This window comes from Carya illinoinensis, chromosome 15 (genome assembly GCF_018687715.1).
Source record: "Carya illinoinensis cultivar Pawnee chromosome 15, C.illinoinensisPawnee_v1, whole genome shotgun sequence".
Taxonomy (NCBI): Eukaryota; Viridiplantae; Streptophyta; class Magnoliopsida; order Fagales; family Juglandaceae; genus Carya; species Carya illinoinensis.
This window is the reverse complement of record NC_056766.1, coordinates 5,771,148-5,796,068: the sequence shown is the minus strand read 5'-3', so window position 1 is coordinate 5,796,068 and position 24,921 is coordinate 5,771,148. Positions and strand designations below refer to the sequence as shown.

Genomic DNA, 24,921 nt, shown 5'->3' with positions numbered 1-24,921 from the left:
TATTTTGACCTTTATTTTTTTTTTTTTCATTCTATAAACTACAAGCTTATTTTTTTATCCCCAATTCATATCAGATTATTTATAATTTATATATATATATATATATATATATATATATTTATGTATAATTTATTCACATATAGACTATTATTTTGGAATATAATTTATATATATTTATATATATAATTTATTCATATATCGACTATCTCAAAACGGTACACGAAATGGTATTGATACTGAAATATTTCGTTATAGTGCCTTAACCGGTACGGCATCCGGTACGGTATTCAAAATATTGGTTGATACACATTTCGACTCCCCAGCAAGATATTAGACTTTCTTTTCAGATTGTTTTGAATTCCTTCTCAGTGATGCTCCGATGCCTAAGTTAGTTCTTAAATAGATTTAAAATGAAGATAATAAATAAAAGCATCTATTTATCAAAAAAAATAAAAATAAAAACATAGAATAATATACTTGAAAGTTTCATATTCCAAAAATTATATGTGCATTTATTTTTGCATATTTTTTTATATATTTAAGTGATGTGATTGGTTGTGTATTAAAAAAATTAATCCAGTCAATCATATCAGTGGGATACACAAGAAGTACACAAAAATTACTATATATAGCAGTACTCTATATGTCTTCTTTATTTATTTGTCTCACATGTTAAGAACCAAGCTTTCGGATTTGGAACTTCCCTATTTAGTTCTCACATAGGAAAGATTTCACAATGAAAGGCTTGTCTTAAATTTTATAATCTTCAATCATATTTGTTAACCTAAGATTTAAAATGACATATTATATTATGAAAAATTTTATACACTATATTGTCATTCTACTTGCATCTTACTAAGTAAGATGTGACATATTTACCATCATTAAATGAGTATTTATTGCATACTTTTTTATCATCAAATAATGATAAATATGACACATCATATATAATAGGATTCAAATGAGATAGTTATATGGTATATAACATTATTTTTATATTATTTTTAAAATATAAATTATAAAATCACTTAAAATATATCATAAAATAAAATCTAAAAAGAGTAACATTTGCATCAAAATTTAAAATATGTATATATTATATATCATGAGCTCTTTACGATTTTACTATGCGACCAAAAAAAAAAAGTCCACACAATCAAAGCCCCAACGGCATCATTCAGAAAAGTCCGAACCCGGCCCACTCGGCATCACCCACGGGTCGGGGCGACGAATGGTACGACGACGAAAAGGACGACGTCGACGGAGATTCGGAGAATGGCGAGAGCGACTTCCGGCTTGACACGGACCACCGGGCCAGCGTCTCGAGATCAGAACTGTAGTCTGGTTCGGAAGCGAGTCCGGGCTTCGGGAGCGTCTGTTTTCCCGTCTTGCTCCTCTTCAGAAAAGACGACGGGAAGCATCCAGGCGAAACCACTTCGGGCCTAACCAGGGCGGTGGTTTGTCTGTCGAACCTCCAGCGCTCAGACCGGATCCTTGGGGACGACCGGAAAGAGCGGACCCGAGATGGGGACTCCAACGGAGGCACAAAGTAAGCCGACCCAGACGACGGCGGTGGCCGAAGCTTCTGCGGTGGTGTGGGAAGTACTGTACGGTGATAGTTACGAGGCTGCGGCAGAGGCGGCGGAGATAGCACCACTGGCTGTTTTTGCTGGTGCTGGAGCTTTGGAACACCGGGCTTGATCTCCCACTTGAATGGCACTGCTCCTGGTTTCGTAAAAGACTCATCTACAGTCATTTTTCTTTCCCGAGAAAAAAAAAACTCTCTCTAATACAGTACTCTTTGTGCTTTGATCAGGCTGTTGGCATTCTTTAACTGCAGCCCGAAGTGTCTGAAATATATATAGGTGTGGAGAGGATGAAGAAAATGAATGGAGGCGGCCATGGCGAGATTGGAGGCAAGAAGTAGGGGTTGGTGGGCCAAGAGAGAGAGACAGTTGATGGGTTCGAGTCATGCGCCATGACTTTTTGGGTTAGAAGAATGCCAAAGAATTCATGAATCAATGATCGATGCAGTGGAGATCAAAGCAATGCAACACAAAACAAGGAAGTAAAATGTTGTCTGTGTAGTGGAAGATTCAAACTGTTGTCTTTTTTAGAGGTCTGTGAAAGGCGATTGTGATGAGAAAACATGAGACTACATTGGTTACTTTGCGTCATAGAATAGAGCGGTGGCTTCAATGTGCTCTTAAAGTAATACTATTTTTTGGAAGAAAAATCTTATATGGAACATGACATGGCCCCCCATATAGTTGATTGATTTTGATTGTTCTGGACAAAGTTTCCACTAATCTCTCGAGCTTGCACATATTCCCGGGAATGCGTCTCTCTATTTTGAATAATAAAAATTTCATATGCAATTACTTTTATATATTATATTGATGTGATTGATTGCATATTAAAAAAATTAATATAACCAATAACATTAATAAAATATATAAGAATACGCAAAAGTGACTGTATATAATATTAGTCTGTTCTACACTAACTAGGTGTAAGGAATACTCATTCTAATATCCAAAACACCATTTATCATTTGTACAACATTAGAAATATGCAATATTGTTTTGAGAAATGCTACATGAAAATCTTATACCACACACTTTCATTTAATCTATATGCGATATGTCATTCTAGCCCTTCTATTTAAACACATTGACACACATATTTAAGCATTATAATAAAATGACAAAAATAACAAATCACATACTAATTAAATAGAAGTGTTTAGTATAAAGCCTTCATATAGAACTTTTCGTTTGTTTTACTTAAATCATTAGTATTTGTATTTAGTTACCATGCGTTTATCACATATATATTGAAACTAATAAATGGATCAAAAATTTTATGTACAGTTATTTTTATATATTTTTTACACAATCTACTATTAATGTAATTGGTTATTTTTTTAATATAAAATAATTATTTTATTCAATTATATCAATAGAGTACATAAAAATTACGTAAAATTATATGTACGTGACAGAAGTCACAGCTATGTTTGTTTTTACAAAACTCTCATCTCATCTTAATCATTACATCTTTTTTAATTTTTTATATAAAATAAAATAAATAATTTAATTTTATTAAATCTCAATACAATTTTTTTAAATTTTAATAATATTTTATTTAACTTATTTCGTCACATTTCATTTCATTTATGAAAACAAACGATAAAGGATAAATGGGAAATGGATGCCCGACCTCCTCTACCCTTTTTTGGGTATTTGAAAAAAATAAGTGTCTCATGCTTGAAATGTGAATAATTATTTTAGGACTCTTATTTTGTCGTACCAGCTGTCACACTAATTAACCTCATTAAATTTCCTGGCGGTGAATGTGATAATCATTAATTAATTAAAGAAAATTTTTGAATAATTATCAGAAATAAATTAAATAATTTGAATAAATTTGGGCTCCTAAATCAAATTCAATTTGTGCTTTTCTTTCTTGTCCGTTTTTTCAAGACCAAACTGTGATTAAATCCGCAATCTAAGGACGAATATTTGAATAATGAAGTTGTGGGTTCATGATACTGACGTGAGCGACATTAACATTTCTATTGACTATAAACGTATCATTTTCTTGGCATCATGCAGAGTGTGACAAAATGTGGGAAACCTTATCATTTTCTTGAATAAATACTTGTACATGCAACAAGTTAGCAAGTTTTAGCATTCTTGTTAAACGCTCTTTTATTTTCATGAATACAATTGTTTCAATGCCCTCAAGAATGCTGCTGGTTTTCAATTATGTATTTTCAACAGAAAACATAGTACGCGTTATTGGATAGTTGATTAAGCCTACGTTGTTAAGCTGAATTGAGATAAGTTAACTTCTTTATAAAAATAGTTGTAAGTTGATATGATAGAGTAAGTTTTGTAGAGCCCATATAAGATAAGTATAAATGTGTTTGAATGTTAAGATGAGTTTAGATATATTTATAATGAGAAGTTAAAAATAGTTATGGGTCCTACATATAAAGTGGTGTTGAGTTGAAAATGTTGTAGATCTCACGTGAAAAGTAGGGCCCAAGCAAATTAAGATGAGGTTTGGATAGTGAATTAAGACAAAATAAGTTAAGATGAAAGTTGAAAGTTGAATAAAATATTATTATAATATTATTATTATTTAGAATTTAAAAATATTATATTATTTATTATATTTTATATAAAAATTTAAAAAAATTATAATAATTAATTAAGATGAAATAAGATCATTCTATCCAAATGGGACGATTCTTTTTTGAGAGATTGGGCTGTCTTTATCTTCGTGCTAATGCAAAATTTGAAAATGACCCTCACCCTAAGAAAATTATAAAGTGTCTTCGAATTTCGTGAAGGATTTGGTACTCTTTATCTTTTTACTAGATGTGTGTAATTAATATTGTCCCTATAGACATAACATCTTATGATGTGATAGGAGTACAATGTTTTTACTTATCACAAGCAAAAAATAATTACTCCTAACCCAATAGTTATTAGAAAGTGCTTTATTTTTTTATGTTTTTCATTTTTGAATGACACGTAACTCACCAAAATAAGATCCTCAAGATCAAACCCAGGATGTTTAATTTTAGAAAACTTCAATTTGCGAGTCATGTTCTCCGTACTGTTGACTTGGTATGATTTGATTAACAAGAGAAGTTTAAAATTTATATCTCTTGCAATGTTTGCCATATGATCGACATGAAAGATGTGTCTTCCACATTAGCTTGTAAATAGAATAATTTTAATGTTTACAACTCTTCCCAAGGTGACCCTTTGACCACTTTTCATCCCAACCGGTATAGAGAGGATGCTCTCAACAAGAGAGAAGCTGCCAAAGTTTATGACAGGAAGAGTACTCCACGACTCACAGGCATGAGGTCCAAATTTCCTAGCAGTATCTGGCTACAAAAAAGATTGATCCGTTTTATAGATTTAACATCCCTACAAAGCTGCATCTTTCATCTATATATGCATGATGTGATCACAACCAAGTGTATCTAGATCAGGGTTCCAAACTACGTACCTATACTCTCATTGCAAAATTCTTGCGGCATTTTACAAAGAGCTCGCATCATATTACTTGCTACATCATGAAGCAGCTATAGGTACTCCACCACGCCATCAAGTAAAAACTATGCCAATTTCTTGCAAATTCTAGCCTTTTGATATGTCATCTGCCTCAACAATTACCTCAAGTAACTAGGGACAAAAATCACTCTATCAATTTTTTTGCATCTTTATCTACAAATCGATAAAGCATCCGAGACCTGAGAAAGCATCCGACAGACTGGATATCCCTCTGCAATCTTTATGTTGCGGAACATGAAGCACAAAGTCCTTGTATGCAGAGTGCATAGTATTTTCTTCACTAGCTTGCTGTTAAGTTACAGTTACAGAAAAATGTTAGCATTAGAGTCCTTGTATGATGTTACAAAGTTCTAGCACATCAGTAAATCATGGAACTCCAAAATGTCAGCATTAGTGTGAAATTCACAGATGCAACTTCAAACATCTCACTCCCAGTCTCGAACATCAAGAATATATATTTATTGCAACTTCATACACTTCCATGCCCAAGACAACACATTTTTACCTTGATTAGTTAGTCTAGTCAGGGTATTATTAAGTTTCATACCAAATCCATCCAAACAGAACATAAAACAGATTAATTACATATGAATTAAAAGAATCTTGTAACTTTGGAGTAAGTTTCCATAGTACAACTCAGGGCATTTTGTATAGTAGAATAAAAGTGGTGCGACACCCTCAATATATTTCACTAAACGAAACTAAGAAACATAGTTTACAAATACGCCGCTCAACGTCTTCAGTCATTAAGTCTGCCACATCTAGAATTATGATCTTGTATGGTGGACATGGATAAACCATGAATGTATGGTGGACATGGATAAACCATGAAGTATCATACAGCAAAGGAGGCATATATAGAAGAAAATGTAAACCAAATTGGGAATAGCAACAGTTACAATATTAGGCACACACCCGTGATGCAGACCAGAACCCACAGCCACAACAGCAAAATCTTTTATGTACGTTATTACAAGAAAAATGAGAATTTATGACAAGTTATTGCAATGAAGATGACAATTTGTAACGAGAATAAACTTATTTTAACAAGAAATATTCATTTTCGTAGAAATAACTAATAGCAAATAAATAGTTTTCTTGTACTTTTTGGAATGACACACAAGGGTTGGGCCTATTTGCCTATTTCTTTCCTAGTGTTCCAGGATATTATTGATATATATATATAAAAAAAAAAACTAATAAAACATTTTTTCACAATAACAATAGGAAGCATAGGATAAAGAGAAAGCAGAGGATAAATTTTCTGCATTTTCATTAATAAACAAACAGCCTATAAATAGGTTAATACATAACTGAAAGCAACATGAAAATAGACACTATCCAACTCACTAAAGACTAGGTTAACCCACATGTAAATTATTAAATTTCCTCAACAATCCCTCCCTTAAACTGATGTTCCAGACATAACATCTAGTTTAATAAGAGTTAAACTTTGAAGCTCCATCCCTTAAATTGAAACATTTGAAGTACAAACACCAAGTAGCTTCTTGAGCTTCTGAAATGCAAGACACTTGAGAGACTTGGTTAGAATATCAGCGATCTGGTCTTCACTTCTGCAGTATATAAGATTAATGACTCCATCATTCGTGAGATCCCTCAAGAAATGATACTTCACATATATATGTTTCCTTCGACCATGTAAAACTGGATTTTCTTTAGCCAAATAGCTTGACAAGAACAAGTTGTTGTAGCAACAAATTCAGTGGATGATAATGTGACAATAGGTTGCTTCTTTGATGACCATAAAACATCTCCTATGCCCATCATGAAAACATACCCAGATGTGCTTTTCGATCATCTGAATCTCCTACATAATCACTATTTGTAAAGCCAAATAGATCTGACTTTTCTCCATTCTTGAAGAACAACCCAAACTCCTTAGTACCTTGCAAGTAACAAAAAATTCTTTTGGCAGCCTAGAGATGAATCTCTATAGGACATTCCATGTACCTGCTAATCACACTTACAACATGCATTATATCAAGTCTTGTTGCCATCAAACACATTAAACTCCTCACTATTTGTTTGTAAAGAGTGTCGTTAACCTTCTTTCTTCCATTATCTTTGTTTAGCTTCATACTAAACTTAGATGGTGTATTTACAGGATTACAATCCTTCATCTAAAATCTGTCCAAGATTTCTCGCACATACTTCTTTTGAGAAATAAAAATTCCAGTAGAAGACTGCACCACTTCAATGCCAAGAAAATAATGCATTATGCCAAGATCAAACATCTCAGATTTAGCCATTATGGATTTCTTAAACCTACCAAACATGGCTATATTATTTCCAGTGTAGATTAAATCATCTACATATAAGCAAACAATGAGCATTCTTCCTCCATCTTCAATCTTTATAAAAAGTGTATGTTCATAGGCACATTTTTGAAATCCTTCAAAAAATAAGTTTCTATATGATTATACAAAGCCTGTGGAGCTTGTTTTAATCCATATAGAGCTTTCTTCAACCTATTCACTTTATGCTCATTACCAAGTTTTACATAACCATGAGGTTGATCGATAAATACCTCTTCTTTCAAATCTCTATGGAGGAATGCTGATTTTACGTCCAACTGGAAAATAGGCCATGAGTTTTGGACTGCCATCACAATCACCAATCTGATTGTATCATGCCTTACAATCGGAGCAAAGACTTCTTTATAATCAACACCAAACTCCTGCTTGTAGCCTTTAGCTACCAAGCATGCCTTGTGCTTGTCAACCTCATCATTCTCCTTAAGCTTTGTCTTGTAAAACCACTTTACACCAATTGGATTCTGCCCTTTTGGAAGATCACATCACTCCCATGTATCATTTCTTTCGATGGCTGTAATTTCAGCATCCATAGCCTTTCTCCATTTTGGTTCTTTGACAACCACTTCAAAAATGGTAGGATCACAATCTGAAAACAGAGCAAAAATTTGTAATTGGGTCATCACCTTGGTCAACTCCAGTTACCTCATAATTAGTCATCTATGCTGGTCTTTTTCGAACACGTTGAGGCCTTTGTGATTCAGCTGCAAGTGGGCTTTGATAAGCTATTGGAACATTTTGAGTGACTTCCTCTTCTTGCTCATTATCTATAGGCTACTGCCCTTTCTCATCATCATCAAAATCTGCTGGAATATATTCTTTAACACCATTTTGATTCCATGACCAGGTGCCCTTTTCATCAAATACCACATCACGGCTGATGACAATTTTCATCGTGCTAAGATTGTGTAGTTTATAAGCTTTTGATTTATCACTAACACCAAGAAAAATGCATTTTTCTCGCTTGTTATCTATCTTCCTTCTCTTCTCATCTGGAATATGGGCATAATCAATACACCCAAAAATCGAGAAATGATCTATAGTAGGTTTCCATTCGCTCCATGCTTCCTTCGGTGTCATATTTTGAACAGCACGTGTGAGACTTTTGTTCAATATATGAATGCTCCAATTAACTGCTTCAGGCCAGAAACTTTTTGGAATGCCACTTGTTGTCAAAAGGCTTTGCACCATGTTCATAATGGTGTGGTTCTTCCTCTCGCATACACCATTCTGTTTGGGTGTATAAGTTGTTGTAAGTTGTCTCTTGATTCCATGGTTCTCACAAAAAATTACAAATTCATGTGAGTTATATTCTCCACTGGGATTCGTGTAAAGAACTTTTATTAGGTTGCCAACTTCTTTCTCAGCGAGTGCTTTATAGCTTTTAAAAGCTGTAAAGGCTTCAGATTTTTCTTACAAAAAATTAAACCCATATCTTATGACTATAATCATCAATGAAGGTATTATATATCTTTTACCTCCATTAGAATATGGTGTTATTGGCCCACAAATGTCAGAATGAACAAGCTCCAATGCCTTCTTTACTCTCCAAGATTTTCCTTATAGGAATTGATTATGGTGTTGTTTGCTAACAACACATTCTTCACAAACTTGAGAAGAAGCTGTAATTTGAGGAAGCCCTGTCACCATGTTCTTCTGTTGTAGTATTTTCAATCTGCCAAAATTCAAATGCCCATAGCGAAAGTGCCATAGCCATGCCTCATCTTTTAATTTTGCTGAGAAGCACAAATGAGCGGTGTTGTGGAGATAAAGTGGGAACATACAATTTGCCGTCATGTTAATTTGAGCAAAATTAAGCCCAACTTTACGTCTTGAATCTGACATACTCCATCTTTGATAAAAAATATCGTATCATTTTTCTTGTAATTGACCCACACTAAGCAAGTTGGTCTTTAAATTTGGCACAAAAAGAACAATAATGATAGTGTGAGTGGAATTTCCTTTGGTTTGGATTGTTACCTTTCCTTTTCTCATAACAGAAATTGTGGATTTGTCACCAAACTTAATAGAGTTGCGAAAGGATTCATTCAAGTGAGAGAATGCCTCATTCTCTCCACACGTGGTTGTTGCAGCCAGTGTCTAAATACCACATGTTTTGTTGAGTTTCTTCTTTTACGTGACACACCATCAAAAGAGACACATCTTTTTCCTTTTCTGCAAATTTAGTTTGATCTCCACTTTATTTATTCAAATCAGTTTGACATTCTGATTTATAATGGCCATACCTATGATACCTGTAACATTCAACATAGGACTTGTCTGCTGACTTTGATCTATAAGTTGTTGAGTGGTGACCTCTACGTCCTCTGCCTTTTCCTTGAAATTGACTCTCTTGATGATGATGATTTTGTTGTTGGTTCCCAAGATCACTGTTATTTCTGCCTCCTTTATCTCGACCTCATTCTCTATCAGCTCTACTTTTTCTTGTAGAGTGATTTTCTGATAAGACCTTCAATGCTTGTTCTTCTTTTTTCTGCTGATTAATTTTTTGCTCATTAACCAACAAAGAACTTTGTAATTCATCAATTGACAATAAAGCAACATCATTAGCTTCTTCTATAGAATAGACAACAAAATCAAATTTTGGTGTCAAGGATCAAAAAATCTTCTCAACAATGAGAACATCCTCTGTCTTGTCGCCATGGATCTACATCTTGTTAACGATTGCCATTGTTCTTGAAAAATAGTTTGTAACTGACTCTCCTGACTTCATTTGAAGCATTTCGAACTCTGAATGAAGTGCTTGAAGATGCTGCCTCTTAGCCCTTGCTGTACCTTGGTACTTTTTCTTCATGGAATCCCAAATATGCTTGGTGGTGTCCATGCAAAGAATGGTTTCCAAGATTGAGCGATCAATAGCTTGGAAGAGATAATTCTTTGCTTTAAGATCCTTTAACTTCAGCCGTTCAAGCTTTGTGTTTTGCTCATTTGTCAGCACAACACCTTTCGCTGGTTTTGCTACTTTAGAAACAATAACCGTCCAATATTCTTTAGATCTCAAGAAGTTCTCCATGAGCATGCTCCAATGGTCATAGTGACCATCAAAGCGTGGAATTGCTGGCTATACAAAACTTTCGAAAGCCATCAATTTCACTTTTACTCTCCTCGAAATCTGGTTTGGTACCATTGATATAAACAAAAAACTAATAAAACGTTTTTGCACAACAATAGTAGGAAGCAGAGGATATAGAGAAAGCAAAGGATAAACTTTTTGCATTTTCATTGATAAACAAACAGCCTATAAATAGGCTAATCCATAACTGAAAGCAACATGAAAATAGGCACTATCCAGTATCCCACGTTAAAAACAATCTCCTATGACTAGGTAAACAAACTTACTAAAAACTAGGTATACCCATGTGCAAATTATTAAATTTCCTCAATAGTTACTAGATTGTCTACCCTGCGATTCCACTCACTTCTATTATCGACTCTAATTCCTTCTTTCCTTAAAGGTGATTCCATTAATCTTCCAATGCAATGAAAATATTTAATTCCCTCTCAAACTCACAAGAACCTATCTCAAGAGTTTTTCCTCTGTTGCATTTTTTTTTTTTTTTTGGTGTAAATATTATCTTTAGAGTGACCCAATACATTTTTAACATTAAAATCAGAACCCATCCCCAAAATAATAGTGTTCAAAGTAAAACTAAACAACAATAAAAATGTTATAGGCAATGGGTGCAGAAGATAACCCGAGAACTAAAGCTGGTGAGTGATTAGTATTTGTACTTTTTGTAATAGTACTTAGGGTACCATTTCTTTTTCAAATTTCAATTTAGTAGAATCATTTCTCTAATTATGTTTTGGACCTTTTAATGCCAAAAAATAGTACAATAGGTTGGAACGGGAAAAATAGTCTTTCTTAATTTTGGTTCATTGAGGTAGTCCAAGACTAGATTAGGCAGTTCAAAGCCCACGATGAAGGTCTGGAGTGGTAGTACAATGCTCATACATACATCTATAGTAGTGAATAAAAAATAAATACAAGAAATATAAATGGAGATGGAGACACATAGATTTATATGGTTCAACATAGGACTTACGCCTATGGGTTGTTTGGATGACAAATCTATTATAATATGATTATTTTACTGTCTCTCACAGACTCTCATTTCTTTTTGTACAATGGAGGTCGGAGACCCCTTTTCTAGAGAAGATCCTCTCTCTGAAGCTCTCGTCCTCAGATTAAAGATGATCCCTCTGTTCTCTTCCTCTTCCCCCCTTTTAGCCGTCTAGAAGAAGTCCATTTTATTCTGGCCTTTGCTAGTAGCAAGTGAAGAAGTAAGCTTTTTCTCACTCATATCTTGATGTCTCATTTGCTTTATCTCATTTCTCATTTTTCTCTCTTTCCCTCCACCTCTTTATTTTCCTTTTGACACTTACTTTTTCTTATCCTCTCCTTATCTTTTCCTCTTACTTCTTGATGGTGCCTCTTTGGGTTAGGCCTCGGATGCCTTTTGGGCTAAGGGAATTTTACCCCCGGACCCATTATAATTCCTGTCCAAACTCTAAAGTTTATAATGAGAAAGATAGATATATACAATATGCTCCACAATATTTATAATTCTTTTTAACTATCCAAACGAGTTTTTTTTATCAATATTAATATTCAATAAATACTATGATACTTATTTTATATGTCTATTTCTCTCACAGTAAGTTCTAGAAATTCTAGAACAGGATAGTCACTTTATATATCTCTATTCTGTTTTAGGTTTCAAAATTTGAATAAAAATTCCAAACATGTTACCTCTACTTGGCTCATAGAAAAATCTTAAATTCTATGAAATCAAGATCAAGTTATACAAAGATTATTTATTTAATAAAAAGATATTCTATTCTCGGTGTTTAAATAGTAAAATTTAATTTATAATATTTAAATTTTAAAATTTATATTTTTAATTAAATTATGACTTGTCAGTATTTTATTAAGTATGCTCTATATACCGATTTGAAATTGTTTTTTTTTTAATAAATGATTTTTCATATCAATCGTAAGAGCATAAATGGTTATAATGATTGTATATGAGAAATTGTTGGAATACTTTTGGTATAAAGATATCGACTTCCCATGTATGACCGACCGGCTAGGGTACTGTGTGTATCTGTCCACAGATCCACTGACCGTTTGAATTCAAATTCAAAACTTGGAACCTAAAGCCTAGCCTGACGGCTCTGTGACCTTCCCAACAGTAACCGACGACTTATTCCTACGTGCCATCAACTCATTCGTTTGTGATGAATAACATAGCTCTCTTTAAACTCATGCAAGGACGTACAGAGTCTGGGAATATGGGCCCCACCCTTTCCCCCGGCTCCCGTGAACATTTACCGAGTTGATCCAACGGCTAGCACTCCTCTTCAATTCAAAATCCTTCCATCAATAAATCAGCCTCTCTTAACTCCTCGCTCTGATCTCTGTGAAAGAAGCTCTTGGGTGTTAAGCTTGCTTTCTTGTTCTTGAGCTTCTTGGACCCGAGCTTTGAATTGGGTTCCGTTGAAAATGTCGACCCAGAATCGTCGTTCATCGTTTTCGTCCTCGACGTCTTCGTCACTGGCGAAGCGGAATGCGTCGTCTTCATCATCAGAGAATATGGGAAAGGCTACGTTGGCGAAGAAGCGAGCGCCACTCTGTAACCTGACGAATGTCAAGAACGTGGCTAACGTCTCTTCCCGGAGCTCCGTCCCGTATTCTGCTTTGGTATTTACCGTCTTCATCGTTTCTTTTTTGTTCTGTTTTGGTTGCTGAGTAAACGGTGCGAAAAACCATTAGAAACAAAGAAAATGTGGTGAAAAGAAATAGATATTTAAAAGAAGTTTGAAGCTTTCGTTATGATCAGTCATTACCTTTCAACGAGGTTTTTGCATGTTTTTAGTTTATGCAGTTCTCGTCCGTTTACAAAACATGTTGCTTTTGATTTGTGGCCTATTGCAAATTAATTGTTTCTAAATATCTATCTTGGTCATACTTCCGGTTCCGTGACTACATTTTCTGTTTCGTAAAGTTTTTCATTTCAAGAAATGGACGCTGATCCAGTACGTTCTTAAGAAACTCTGGGGAAGTGAAGCAGAACACAACAATTGGACTTGGTTTGACAGAGTCTTTTGGCAACCGGAGCAGAACTGTACTCAAAGACAAAAAATTTGACTCTAATTCTTTAAATTCATAAACAGTGCGTGCTTTTAGGAAATCAAATAGCCGTTTTTTTATAGCTGATATAGTACATTTCAGTTCGAAAACAACTGGACTCTTTCGCTTCTTTTTTTTCGTCTTGATTTTTCTTTATACTCAATTCTTATATTTGAGCCTCAGTCTTGAATTGCTTGCTTTGAATTGTACAAGTTTTTGCACCCATTAATGGCAGTGACTGATGTTGCATAACAAGAGCTAAAATTATAGAAATCTTGGATTAAAGTCAAACCCATTATTAAGAATTTTTATTTATGCTCATGACTGGTATTAATGCCATAAAACTCATTGAACTAATAATCTGTATCTCAGTTTTCATCCTGTCTTGGTATAGGTAAATATGATTCTAAACTTTACGATAAGCACTGTGCTTTTTAATTGAAGGTGTCATCTGCAACTAAAATTGCCAAGGCAAAAAAGGGGCCTCCTGCAAACACCGGTAGCACAGGACTCCCCAGGACCAGTTTTCCTCCTTCCTTGAATCTTAAATCAACAGCAGTTGTTCCTTGTAGCAAGGTTACATCTTTCTCTAGAAGCGATGGAACTTTCCACAACACTGTTCCCATTCCTGCACAGTTCAGCATGGATGTTTCTCCAAGTAAATCAGATGGACTTTCAGTTTCTTTGGATGAATCAATGTCTACTTGTGATTCTTTCAAGAGTCCCGAAGTTGAATACGTGGACAATAACGATGTTCCAGCAGTTGATTCCATAGAAAGGAAGACATTCGGCAACCTCTACATTTCAGACCTCGAAGAAAAAATTGGTATTTAACTTCAGCAAATAAATATATTTATAATTCATCTAATATTATAAATTTCATTAAAAATTGGCCATAAATTTTTATTATTGATATGTTGTTTAAGTTTCATGTCTACCAACACTAATTTCTTGTATCCTTGACTTCCTAATGTGGTTTATATTGATTTGCTTGCAGGGAATATTTGCAATAGAGATATCCTTGCAGCCATGGAAACAGATGATGAAATTGTTAATATTGATAAAAATTACAAGGATCCCCAGCTTTGTGCAACTTTTGCCTGTGATATTTACAAGCACTTGCGTGCGTCTGAGGTTTGTCTGTTTTAGTCTTAATACTAGTAGACACGGGACTTGGTCAATTTTTTTTTTTTCTTCACTTATTAAAAAAAAAAAAATTCATTTTCTTCGGCTATACATATTCTTCTTGTGATCTGTTTAATTCCTTGGACTTTTAGGCAAAGAAAAGGCCTTCCACAGACTTCATGGAGAGAGTCCAAAAGGACATCAATGCCAGCATGCGTGCAATACTGATTGATTGGCTAGTGGAGGTAATCCTTGTATAATAAAAGTTGTACATATTTAGTATACCCTGGATGCATGCTTTAAGAGATTGAAGTTTGTGAGGATCACTTTCACTTGCTTTCAAAATTGAGTTTTTGGTATTTATCTTGTTGTTCTGAACCCCTATTTACGCAACTGCAGGTGGCTGAAGAGTACAGACTTGTACCTGACACATTATATTTGACTGTAAACTACATAGATCGGTATCTTTCAGGGAATGTGATGAATAGGCAACGGTTACAGTTACTTGGCGTCGCTTGCATGATGATTGCCTCGTAAGACTACATTTCCTCATGGTATTTTTTGGGAGGGAGAAAGAAACGTCGAGTGGATGCTACACAATATTTATTACTACCCCTGATAAATATTTCGGGCTCCATTAAACGTGTAATAAATGGTGTTGGATTTACTTTATGCGTCTGTCTCTTGAATTCTTATGACCCTCAAGTTCGAACAAAAACTAAAATGATTCTTGATCCATATTTAAATATGTTATAAATCTTTTAATTACCTGTTGATGATATTAACAAGAAAAAAGTATCATATTGCCAGCAAATATGAGGAGATTTGTGCACCCCAAGTAGAAGAGTTCTGTTACATAACTGATAACACCTATTTCAAGGAAGAGGTTTGTGTCATATCCTCCTCTGGCTGCACTTCTATTTCCTAGGTTGCATTTTGCTAATGCGGCATAAGCATTAGCATTTCATATGATGCAGGTTCTGCAAATGGAATCTGCTGTTTTGAATTTCTTGAAGTTCGAAATGACAGCCCCAACAACAAAATGTTTCTTAAGGTAAGGGTAACTCATGACTATTGACTATACCTATTTATTTCACATACATGCTGCTCCAATTAATGACTTTTGATTCATTGATTAGGCGATTTGTTCGTGCAGCTCAAGGGATAAATGAGGTACCTACCTTGGGCTTGATTCACGGCTGTTCCTTTTAGAAATTTTGTAATTAGTAACTGATGGTTGGAAAAACCAAATGCCATCATAATGGTCTCTCAAAAGAACGAATGCCATCGTATTGGTCAGTGTTTTTAATTTTTTACCGTACGGGCTGGAATATGCCGTACCGGCTACTGGTCCGGTATAAAAATTGTACCTATTTCGTATCGGTCCAAATACCGGCCGTACCGGCCTATACCAGATTACGTACCGGCCTGTATTTTTTTTTTTTCATTTCTTCAAACTACAAACTCATTTTTTGATTCTCAATTCAGACCAATGTATTTATAATTTATATTTATGTATTTATGCATAATTTATTCATATATAGATTATTATTTTGAAATATAATTAATATATATTTATAGATATAATTTATTCATATATTAACTATTTCAAAATGGTATCGGTATTGAAAACATTGGTATTGGTCACTCCCTTAACTCATTTTTGAAGTCGTTTCCTTTATAGTATTTAGTTCTGCTTGTACAGGACTTTCAGCTAGTGTGGACTTGATACGAGCTTTAATGTTGTATCTATTTTATGCGTTGGACTATCCATCCAATTTGGTCATGCAATTGAGGAGATCTCAATTGATGTCAAAGCTGGCTATTGTTTGCAATTACCGTAACTGGAAACTTATATTCTTTTGTGGTGTTTGTATCTGCCATTTCGCAGGTTCCATCACTGCAGTTGGAGTGCTTAGCCAACTACATTGCGGAATTATCTCTGCTGGAGTACAACATGCTTTGTTATGCTCCATCACTTCTAGCTGCCTCGGCGATTTTCATGGCCAAATATTTACTTTTCCCCTCTCAGAAACCATGGGTACGTATATGTGTAACCATATAGATTATGTGGTCTATTTCTTCTTTTGAGGTCACTGCTTCTTAAGATGGCTGTGTTTTCAATATCTTTTGCCACAGAATTCCACCTTGCAGCATTACACAATTTACAAGCCTTCTGATTTGTGCAATTGTGTGAAAGATCTCCACCGCCTGTGCTGTGATAGCCATACTTCTAGTTTACCTGCTATCAGGGAGAAATACAGTCAACATAAGGTAAACAAAAATGTATCCTACTCTCACACACACATACACCCTTCATAAACATGTTTTTTTTTTTTTCATCCTAAATTTTATCATCCACAATCACACTTGCCGATGTAGTAGAAATTGAAAAATGTCAGGAGGTTGAGGCACGCACAGTAAGAATTTGGTTACGTAGAGGTCAGTCATGAGGTGGGGACCCCGACAATTGTATGTATGGCCGATCCCCCTCAAAACACACTTTCCAAATTGACCCTGTCTGTGGGTTGCCCCCCATCCACCCCTTGCACGTATGATCTTTCCCCCAAACCAGCAGCGGCTGCTATGGTGGTTTTCCTGTCCTATCTTCTTTACAATCCTCATAACGTGTGGTTTTTAATCTAGCTTTTATAGTCTAGTCTTTACACCTCGATGGTGCTTGTGGGTCATCTTGTAGCCTGCGCTGGCTTCAACATGGCCATGGCCTTCCTTCCAATCATGCCCATGCCCCTCTTTTGATGATTATCCATTTGTACTTTTGTTTTGTGTTTTGTTTTTTGTTGGTCAATATTTGATATCTTGGTGCCCTGTGCTTCACAAATTAAGGCTAAAATAATTGAAATGAACACACTAGGTTCCTCAAAGAGCTTCTTAAAAATGGTTATCTATTACTCCCTTTCAAGTTATATGAAATCAACAACTATTGAACTCATATGATGCTGTATTGCTTGCTCAGTACAAATATGTGGCGAAGAAGTATTGCCCTCCAACGATACCTGCAGAGTTTTTCCAGAATTAGAGTGAATAGAGACATGGATTACTCTCCAATACTCTCAGTTGGATGTAGTCTTCTTCAGATTAATCATTTTAGCCGCCAGTTGGTTCAAAGCAACGGAATTTCTTTTCCTTGGTTTTTTTCACCCCCCACATGATGTGTACTAATAATGTTTTCTTTTCCTCTATAATTCCTAGCTGATTTCAGCACACGAATAGTTTCGTGCATGTCGTAGGAGTTTCAAACTGATCCATTCTACTGTTTCACTCAGAGCTCCTAAGCTTGTATGTATGAGATTGCTTCACATGATTTCTCAGTCTATCCCAGAGTTAAATCTCTCTCAAAAGCTACATCAATGTTTAGTTGTTATCTCTCTCTCTCTCTCTTAAATCTTAAAAGAGTTGGGGGGAGCAACCAGAATATAGTTCAAATGAAATGAGATGACAGATTTTGTTGAAAGTTGAATAAAATATTGTTATAATATAATATTTTAATATTAATTTTATTTAGAGATTTGAAAATGTTGAATTGTTTGTTATATTTTGTGTTAAAATTTGAAAAAATTATAAAGATTAGATGAAATGAATTGAGATAAATTAATTTAGTTTTATTTTTCTAACCAGTTGGAGCTCAACAACATGTAAATATGAAAGGTAAGGAGGATTATAAAATCATTGAAGAAGAGATGATTTCCTTCTAGAGAGAGAGAGAGCCCCACGAGTCATAACTCTTATTCATAATAGGATTCAATATATGAACATCACATCTCATGCGTGTATATATATTTACTCACAACACATTCTCTGTAAAAAAAAAAAAAAACTATTTTAAATATAAAATTACAGTGTCATTTAAACTTGAATTATCAATAATTATAATAAGTATTCTATCAATATCTTAATCAAACAAACATGGCTTAATATATGTTCTAATAGTATCTCCTCAATAATTAGGGATTAAATAAAAAATAATAATTTTTTTTCTACAATTTTCAATCTTTATCAATAAAGTCTTGTGCAATTAGAAACAAATAATACAAATTATCGGTCAATGTGAAATGGTCATTCAGTGAATCAGTGCATCTATCTTTAAGCACTTTTTAAAATTTTCCTTTTCTAATTCACATGTCTTTTTTCTAATTCACCAGCAACCCTTCTTTGAATAAGAAACCATAAAAAAGTTGAATTCATTCTTATGAAAGAACTTGGATCAAAGTTTTTAAAAACTTAGAATTTCAAGTGAGAGAGTAATAAATACATAAAATAAGCCCTTATAGTATTTTATTTGAGTTTTCTTTTTTTAGAGAATAAAAAAATCTCATGTTTGATGAAAATTATTTCTATTTTCAATTCATATAATTTCTTTAAATATATACTTTATATATCAATATTGGTGCGTAAATTAGTATACAAACTCTACTTATGAGAAGACTTTTCCATTTTATTAACTATTTAATGTTACACGATCCACTTCGTGTTTTTATCAAGTATACTGGAGATTCAAATTCGAACCATAACTTAAAAAATTAAAAAAAGAATATTTTTTTGAGTAATTTTATGCATAAGCTACTATTCATACTGCACACTACATATTTATAAATATTTATAAAATATAAAGATACTTTTTATAAAATATATAAATATTTTTTTATAAAATATATAAATATTTTTTATAAGATATATAATATATAACATGAATAATGAATGATGACTGCTTTTAATATTTTCTCAATTTCTTTTTTCAGAAGAATTGACCATGTCATTGAAAATGGGCGTGAGACAGATGATGCCATGTACGCGAGTGCATCGAAAGAGCAAAAGAGGAAACAATGATAGTGACTTCACCCATTAATTCTAAAGGCAGATCGGAGCACGTGCGCTTTAATTAATTCTTAAGAAAGGTGTTTTCGTACTGAAGAAGTTTGAGTAATACTTTTGAGCGCTGCATAATTATTTCTTTAAAAAAATAAAATTTATAATTTATTATTAAAAATTAATTTTTTTTATATAAATTTAATATTTATTTATTTTTTAAAAAAATTTAACGACATTTACCCACTTCATGATTATAAATATAATTTCTCAAAAAATTTTATAAAAATGGCTTAATCAAATTAATTAGATTGTAAAATATTTTTTTTGTTATTAAGTAAATATGACATATTAAGCTACTTAATTTTGTATATAATTTACTTTTATTAGAGTTATTTTGCAAATATAGGAAATGTATTTCATTTAAAATAATTAATATTTAATTTTAGAAGGAGGCAATATATTTATAATTGTCACCAAAACTAAAGTACATACTATTTTAAATTAAAACAAGTAATTATTGAATTCAAAATTAATAAACACAAGGGGATCAGAAATTGTCACCTTAATTTGCAAATTAAATATTACTTTTAAATTATTAATTTTTACCGCAGTGAGAGATAATTAATTTGCAGAAAAGGACTATAATTATAAAAAAAAAAATTCATAAAAATAAATTGACAAACTCACATAATTTTATATAATAAATTTAATATAAGAACTCTAATCATATTAATTTATAAATTTATTTTTATAAATTTCTGCTTTTTCAGAAGAATTGATGATACTACTACGTCAATTTCTCGAACTTCTTTTATACTGATCTTGTTTAAATTCTGAGATCTTTTGCATACCATATACGCAGTGCAAAAATATGCATCACACAAATAACCAGATGCTTTCCGACCACGATCTGCTCCCACGAGGCAGCTGCAACTCTGAGTGCTTCGACGACGATGGCCGCCCGACGCGAGCAGGTAATTAAGGCAGGCATGCAGGCCTGTGTTCGAAATAATCATTTCTGTCATGGGTTGGTTTGTACAGGTTCAAACTGGTCCATGCAGAGAATGTGTTTGCTTTTTCTATATATATATATATATATAAGTTTTTCGAACTTGCAGGGACGGTTTGGAGTGCAAGCGTTTCCATAACAACGGCTGTGGCTCGCCCGGAGTTTCTGTCCTCGGCATGGAGCGTTGTTGCACAATTTGGATGGGTTGCTGGTCCAGCCGTCATCATCTTCTTCTCCCTCGTGACTTACTGCACCTCCGCGTTGCTATGCGCCTGCTATCGTTCACCTGTCACTGACAAGAGAAACCATACTTACATGGATGCCATTCGATCAAATTTGGGTAATTTTTTTTTTTTTTTGCATCCTAATTGTTAGAATATTACCAAACTTAGAATGAATATATTTTAAATATGGTAATATTCTAACGTATGTTGTGAAAACAATGCAACAAAATAGAGTAAAAGAAAAATAAATCAATCACACGAAATAAAAATTGACTTGGTTTGGTAACATGTTTATATCCATAGAGTTGCAGAAAATTTTATTCTCATAAAGAATGACAAAATACCATTTGGGGGTGAAATACACAGCTCATATATATATATATAAATATATATATATATATATATATTTATATTATATGGGATTATACGGCAAAAATTCTAATTTTACACTTTTTGGATTATTTACTCGAGTAAGTCATAAGTGAACTCTTTGCTTAAGCGAATTCTTACCTAAAATTCGCTCAGCTTTGCTCGAATATCGAGCGACTTAGCTCGATTGGCCCAAGCATGTACTCCATAGCCTAAACCTCGTTGAAACTCTATTAAAATGCTATAACAAGTCCTCATCGAGTTGAGTCATCGAATTGGGCTGACACAAGAGTAAACTATGCTCCACAAACCCAACAACATAATATTCTAACACAAATTAACAAAGTTCATGAATGCATTGTCAATTGCAGCTTTGATCTTAAAGTTCGAATTCTCTTAATCTTTTTTTTCTTTGTCGCCTTTTCATGGTTTTTAATAATTTACTTTCTAGATGGAGCAAAGGTCAAGATATGTTGGGTGATTCAGTACCTTAACCTTCTTGTAGCAGCCAGCGGGTACGCTGTATTTGCATCCCTAATGATGAGGTACCTATCTAGCTAAGTTTGAAATCGTGTGTACATCTTAATTATCATCTGGATGAATCCTTTAATTTAGTGGTTAATTATGGGACATAATTTGGGTTGTTGTTCTTTCTTTAATTTATCATTAACAGGGACATCAACCGGTTCTCTAAATGTCGAAACGCAGCTAGTGATGATGCATGCTATGTTAATTCCATGCCATACTTCATTGCTTTCGCCGTTGCCCAAATAATTCTCTCTCAAATTCCCAAGTTTTCTCAGCAGCGCAGTTTAATCATTCTGTGTCTTATGATGTTCCTACTTTATTCAGGAATCGGTCTTGGCCTTGCTATCGCTAAAGTTGCAGGTACGCACATACTTCATATAATGTTTTTCTACTTTTGATTATCATGTTAAAAATGAACATTATTGATAGTGTAAAAAGTAAAAACAGTGCATTCACACGTTCACATAATAAAATAATTTGGTCGAACTGGTTTGTAATTGGTTTGGGTTGAATTTGATTTGAAATTGGATAAAAAAACCGAAGACACTGAGAATTTACCGGACCTGCATGTACGTGTACAAGACTAGTTCACACTCGGCATGCCAATTAAGCTTGCATAAAGATCAGCTTGCATGCATGCATGCTTAATAATTCTCTCGCCATCAATTGCTAAACTACGGCATATTCATCTTGTCAGGTGTGAATGGGATATATTATACTGAACGTTCAATCGGCACAAAGACTCGAGCCCGAAAGATGTTGAATATTTTTCAAGCAATTGGGGATATAGCTCAAGCATACGATTTCTCAGCCGTCCTTATTGAAATCGAGGTATATATCTCATGTCCAAAATATATGAATTCATAGCTTTTGTTTTTTAGCATGCATGATTCAAATCATGATGTTGATCAACTAATTAGCTAAATCATTGAAAACAGGACACAGTTAAATCCCCACCATCAGAAGCCGAGACAATGAAAAAGGCCACTCGACGTAGCCTTACGCTCACAACCTTTGTCTCCATAATTTATGGCTGCATGAGTTTTGCTGCTTTTGGAAATAACTCCCCTGTATTCCCCTTTTATGCGTTCTATAAACCATATTGGCTGCTTAACATGATAGCAAGAGCTGCCATTGTAATTCAATTTGCTGGAGGATACCAAATCTATTTGCAACCCATTTTTGCCATGGCTGAGGAAACCCTAGCAGAGAGATTCCTCTATAATGAATTCATCACCAAAGACATTAAAATCCCAACAGGCTGCAGGCGTTTTGGTCCCTACAAACTCAACCTCTTCCGACTGGTTTGGAGGACAGTTTTCGTGATCATAAGTACCGTGCTATCAATGTTTCTAGCAATCTACCTCGATTTGCTTAAACTCGTACAGATTTTTGCCTTTTGGCCCATTGCACTTTACTTCCCGGTGGAGATGTATATAGTGCAAAAGAAGATACCAAAATGGAGCAAAAGATGGATTTGCCTTCAAATCCTTTGTCTCGAGTGCCTCATCGTTACCGTAGCGACAGCTGCTGCCTCTAGTGTTGATCTGTTTAGTAGTGTGTCTAATTATTGTCCATTCAAGCCCAAACATTTCTAGCTAGCTAGGTAGATGACAAACAAGTTCAATATTCCATTGGTGAAAGTATGATTCTAGCTATAAATTATAAGAATTAATGCTAAAAGCCACGGACGGTGGATCTCGACTGTACGTGGATCCAAACTGTGGGGTTTTTTGTTTCGTTTTACTAAGAAAGTGTTGATTAAGGGAGTGTTTTTTTAAATGATGTTATGAATTTTTTTTAAAGTATTTAAAAGCATTAAAAATACATGGACAGAGAAAAAAAAAGAAACTTTACTATTGGGATCCCAATCAAGATCCTCCATGTGTGGCTGTAATAGATCAGCCACTCATAAATTAAACATTATTGTTAGTATTATTGTTAAATAAAGGTATTAATTTTTTTAGAAAATAATTAATGTATATATATGGGGCTCTGTATTTATTTATTATCTATACATGATTAATTCGAGTATATGTACATTGTTTAATTCTTATGAATATTATTTTGGATTAATGCGCATGCATCTCGAATGTGGTAATAGAATACGCATGCATGCATACGTACAAATTTACATACATCTATACATGCAAACATATATACATAAATACATACATAGAATTAAGAATCTTAATAATTTGCAATGCGCTTCATTGCAAGTAATTAATTGAAGCAAAAAAGAGATCGAAATGGTAGAAACAGTAGTAGTATGCTGTATTTTATACAAATCAAATCTAGTATTCGTTTAGGCACTGCTTGGACGTTGATCTAAATTAAAATGAATTGAATTTTTTTTATAAATAATAATGAATTGAGATGGTTGAGTAAATTTTGAACAGCTCATTTAAGATGAGTTTAAACGTGTTTTGATGTTAAGATGAATTTAAATGTATTTATAAGAAATTAAAAAATCTTGTGTATGGGTCCTGCGTATAAAGAGGTGTTGAGTTGAAAAAAGTTATGAATCTCACTTGTAAAGAGGTTTTAAGTTGAGATAAGTTTAGTAATTTGATATGTGAGTGTTTAAATGTTATACTCAATTTAAAATTAAATTGAACTGAATTGATTTAAGTTAAATTTAAGATCCAAACGCATCCTTAATCGTAAATTCGTAATTCCTTCTTTTTGTTTCACATGACTCATTCCGCAAATTAATCTGGTGATAGATGAATTGTACGAGTACTGCATTTACATGTACACATTAATATTAGATAGTCAAAAAGATTGATAAAATGTGGTCACGTTATCCATCGATTAGATGTTGTCGGTAAAAGCGCAAAAGACCAGGAAAATGCAAAACTGCAAAAGCTCGAAGAAAAAGCTTTTTCTTTTTAAAAATTTTATATGTAATTATTTTTATATTTTTTTTATATAATTAATTATATATTAAAAAATTAATATAATTAACCATATCAATAAAATATATAAAAATTATGTAAAAGTGATATTAATATATATCACTTGAAATTAATAGACATTAATAGATATCTCTCACATGCCTTGTCTTAATTCCGTGTCTAATAATTGTGATGGTTTCATTGTACTCCTTCTAACCTTTATTCGTAATAAAATTCAATATATGAATATAACATGTTATGCGTATATACTTACTCCCAATACATTTCCTGTAAAAAACTATTTCAAATATAAAAAATTACAATATCATTTAAACTTACATTATGAATAGTTACAG

The 24,921-nt window shown here is 33.5% G+C and overlaps 3 protein-coding genes across 4 annotated transcripts; 2 read left to right on the top strand and 1 right to left on the bottom strand.

The window, feature by feature from the left end:
* Positions 1–1,075: 1,075 nt before the first annotated feature.
* On the bottom strand, positions 1,076–2,157 carry LOC122297279. The gene has a single exon (XM_043107299.1). It carries the CDS (start codon positions 1,754–1,756, stop codon positions 1,178–1,180), a length of 579 nt encoding a protein of 192 aa, XP_042963233.1. The 5' UTR covers positions 1,757–2,157; the 3' UTR covers positions 1,076–1,177.
* Positions 2,158–12,826: 10,669 nt separating this feature from the next.
* Positions 12,827–18,074, top strand: LOC122295403 (cyclin-A1-1). 2 transcript variants are annotated; one of them, XR_006238056.1, is made up of 12 exons: positions 12,827–13,154; positions 14,028–14,409; positions 14,581–14,717; positions 14,861–14,953; positions 15,108–15,241; positions 15,519–15,594; positions 15,686–15,762; positions 15,848–15,881; positions 16,600–16,749; positions 16,848–16,982; positions 17,686–17,847; positions 17,884–18,074. XR_006238056.1 is itself a non-coding variant. In XM_043104409.1 (11 exons), exons 1-11 carry the CDS (start codon positions 12,957–12,959, stop codon positions 17,746–17,748), a joined length of 1,479 nt encoding a protein of 492 aa, XP_042960343.1. In that variant the 5' UTR covers positions 12,828–12,956; the 3' UTR covers positions 17,749–18,074. The 2 variants fall into 2 exon arrangements, 1 of the variants encoding a protein (XP_042960343.1); XM_043104409.1 differs by having other exon boundaries at positions 12,828–13,154; positions 17,686–18,074.
* Positions 18,075–20,409: 2,335 nt separating this feature from the next.
* Positions 20,410–23,266, top strand: LOC122296586 (amino acid permease 3-like). The gene is made up of 6 exons (XM_043106389.1): positions 20,410–20,512; positions 20,657–20,887; positions 21,592–21,685; positions 21,814–22,028; positions 22,366–22,499; positions 22,607–23,266. Exons 1-6 carry the CDS (start codon positions 20,410–20,412, stop codon positions 23,264–23,266), a joined length of 1,437 nt encoding a protein of 478 aa, XP_042962323.1.
* The last annotated feature ends 1,655 nt before the right edge of the window (positions 23,267–24,921 follow it).